This window comes from Euleptes europaea, chromosome 16 (genome assembly GCF_029931775.1).
Source record: "Euleptes europaea isolate rEulEur1 chromosome 16, rEulEur1.hap1, whole genome shotgun sequence".
Taxonomy (NCBI): domain Eukaryota; kingdom Metazoa; phylum Chordata; class Lepidosauria; order Squamata; family Sphaerodactylidae; genus Euleptes; species Euleptes europaea.
The window spans coordinates 45,888,926-45,892,067 of NC_079327.1; the positions used below are offsets into that span (position 1 = coordinate 45,888,926).

Consider the following 3,142-nt stretch of genomic DNA (forward strand, 5'->3'; position numbering starts at 1 on the left):
TCAAATAAATATTGATGTACAGATCCTTATTATCAGAATTAGGAAGTCCGCTAGAGAGCAGTTGACCTTTGCAGAACCCCAGAGTGAATCACAAGATTGTAATAAAGAGAGAGTTAAAAATATACATAGCAAAGCTAGTGTTTTTGCAAATACCACTGAATAATGCAATGTGTGAGCTCTCTGGATATCCCTTGCTGTGCATTCCAAGCAAGATATGAAAAGAAAGGTATAAAAAAAAAAAGAGCAAGAGTAATTCAGGAAAACAAATTATAAATTATTCAGTAAGGATGTACATCAACTAAAATATTGTATTTTGGAATTCAGGTTTGGAATTTTCACAATTTAGATTCAGAACCTTTTTTTTAATCCAGTGTTTCTGAATATTTAACATTAAACATTAAAGTCAATAGGAAATGGGAAATTTGATTTTTAAAAGTTTCCTTCAGCTCCCTGACCCTTTCCTAGTGCCTGTTCCACCTCCCAAAGAAGTGTGCGGGAACAGCTTCGCAGCAGCCAATAGAAAAAGGGAAGAGGCTGTAGGCAGAAGTGCAGCTTGCCCTGCTGTATGACTAGGGACTGGAGTGGGCATCTTGCTCTTATTTAAAGGGCATTTTGGGAAAGCTCAACACTGGAAGAAAAACCCATTTTCCCACTAATCCAGGACCTCGGCATACGCAGAGTGGACTGACAATGTCCTCTGGCTGGGAGAAACCCTCTTTGCTAGGCAGACTGGTTGGTGACCAGGGCATTACTCCCACCAACACATCGGCCAGACCTTCCTAAATAGACCTCAGGTAAGCTAGTAAGATAGTAAGCCAAGGGGGTTTGGCAAGTGGTGTTCTCTATTACTGTAATCCTTTGCTCAAAGAGACCTATTCTTTGCTCAAAGAGACCTATTCTTTCCACTGAGATTCCTCAGAGAAGAAGGGAACCATTAGATCCAACCCAGAAACACTGCTTTGTTAATTGACCATACTTTAGGAGAATGTTTGTAAATTTAAGATAATTACTGGTCAACTGCTAGGTACTTTTCTCAGATTAAAGATACAGTTTTTCTAGATGCCTGTGCAGTCAGCAACATCTATGTGAGAAGTGATTACAAGTTCCAATTACAAGATTAGCTTGGTTGGGCCTTGTTGCGGAAGCACTTTGCCTGGTGGCGGTTGGCGGAGGCGCTCCTGCTCCGAGGGGAGAGGAGGAGGAGGAAAGAAGCCGGGGCCGCCGACGGGCTGGAGAAGCCCGCCCCGGTCTGGGCCGCCGAAGCGTCTTTGCCGGGGGAGGATGAGGATTCATATGGGCTGAAGATTAGTTGACCACTATAATGGAAAGGTCATGGATGCTTTGGACTTTCGTTGAAAGGTGGTTGCTAGCCCTAGCGTCGTGGTCCTGGGGTCTCTGCCGTATTTCTCTCCTACCTCTGATAGTAACGTTTCACTTATACGGAGGCATGATATTACCTCTGTTAATATTTTTATCTATAGCAGGTATACTGTATAAGTTCCAGGATGTGCTGCTTTACTTCCCCGAGCAGCCCTCCTCGTCGCGACTCTATGTCCCCATGCCGACCGGCATCCCGCATGAAAACATCTTCATCAGAACCAAAGACGGTGTGCTGCTCAATCTGATCCTTCTTCGTTTCACGGGGGACAATTCCACCTTTTCACCTACCGTCATTTACTTTCACGGGAACGCGGGGAATATCGGTCACAGGCTGCCAAACGCTTTGCTGATGCTGGTGAACCTGAAAATAAACTTGCTGCTGGTTGACTATCGCGGCTATGGGAAAAGCGAAGGGGAAGCAAGCGAAAAGGGCATCTACTTAGATTCTGAGGCCGTGCTGGACTACGTGATGACTAGATCCGACCTTGATAAGACAAAGATTTTCCTCTTTGGCCGTTCCTTGGGAGGAGCTGTCGCCATTCACTTGGCGTCTGAGAACTCTCACAGGATTTCCGCCATCATGGTGGAGAACACGTTCCTCAGCATCCCGCACATGGCCAGCACTCTCTTTTCTTTCTTCCCCATGAGATACCTTCCTCTGTGGTGCTATAAAAACAAGTTCCTGTCCTACCGAAAAATCTCTCAGTGCAGGATGCCTTCCCTTTTCATCTCTGGGCTCTCCGACCAGCTGATCCCTCCAGTTATGATGAAGCAGCTTTATGAACTTTCCCCCGCCCGGACTAAAAGATTGGCGATATTTCCCGATGGTACTCACAATGACACTTGGCAGTGCCAAGGCTATTTCACGGCACTTGAACAGTTTATCAAGGAAGTGATGAAGAGTCACTCTCCCGAAGAAATGACGAAAATGGCATCTAATGTAACGATAATATGATTCCGGTCTGTCTGTCTGAGAGAACTGCACTGTACCTGGGTTTGTGCAAAAGTGGTGAAGGATGTCCATTTTCAAATGTGTATTATGTCTGTACCTATCTCAAGAGTGAAATTAAAACACGGAGCAGTCTAATAAAAAAAAAAAAAGATTAGCTTGGTTCATGGACAGACACTGAAGGCACAAAGACACACTTAAGTAGCAAGCATTAACTCAATAATCTGAAACTTTCCCCTTTTGACTCTCTATCTTTTTAGAATTGTAAGAGGCAACAGACAGGTGGCAGGGTGGGAGTGGATGTGAGAAAGCAGTTTAGTCATGCATGAAAGCAATGCAATTGTGCAAATCAGATTATCTAAGATTGGATACATCTAAATAACTTGCTTTATGTATGTGTGCTTTTAAAAATACTATTAGAAATATACTATGTAATAGCATTATCACCTGCGATAAATACATAGATTGGATTACTCATACAGACAGAAATGGATGGACCCTCCCTACCTCCATTTTGGCATTAGTGTGAGTAGCAGATGGCTCACTCACGCAAGTTTTGTCCGGCATTTGGCAGGCTCCAGCAGTGCAGGGGAAATTAAACAATGCCAGGCCAGAAGAGGGAGACAAGCCAAAAGTTTAAAAGGAGAGTGGGGGAAAGAGGTGAAAGGATGGCCAAGCAGAGGCAAGATAGCAGCCAGGGAAACAGGGTCAGGAGAGAGAGGCCATTTATTCATGGAAGATTTTGCATTGGATTTGCCACTCTTTAGATGCACTTTTTCCCCATCCATATTCTCAAAACTCACCAATAAGCCG

At 44.2% G+C, this 3,142-nt stretch overlaps 1 protein-coding gene across 1 annotated transcript; it reads left to right on the plus strand.

The window, feature by feature from the left end:
• Positions 1–1,275: 1,275 nt before the first annotated feature.
• On the plus strand, positions 1,276–2,335 carry LOC130488401 (protein ABHD13). The gene has a single exon (XM_056862064.1). It carries the CDS (start codon positions 1,322–1,324, stop codon positions 2,333–2,335), a length of 1,014 nt encoding a protein of 337 aa, XP_056718042.1. The 5' UTR covers positions 1,276–1,321.
• Positions 2,336–3,142: the final 807 nt, after the last annotated feature.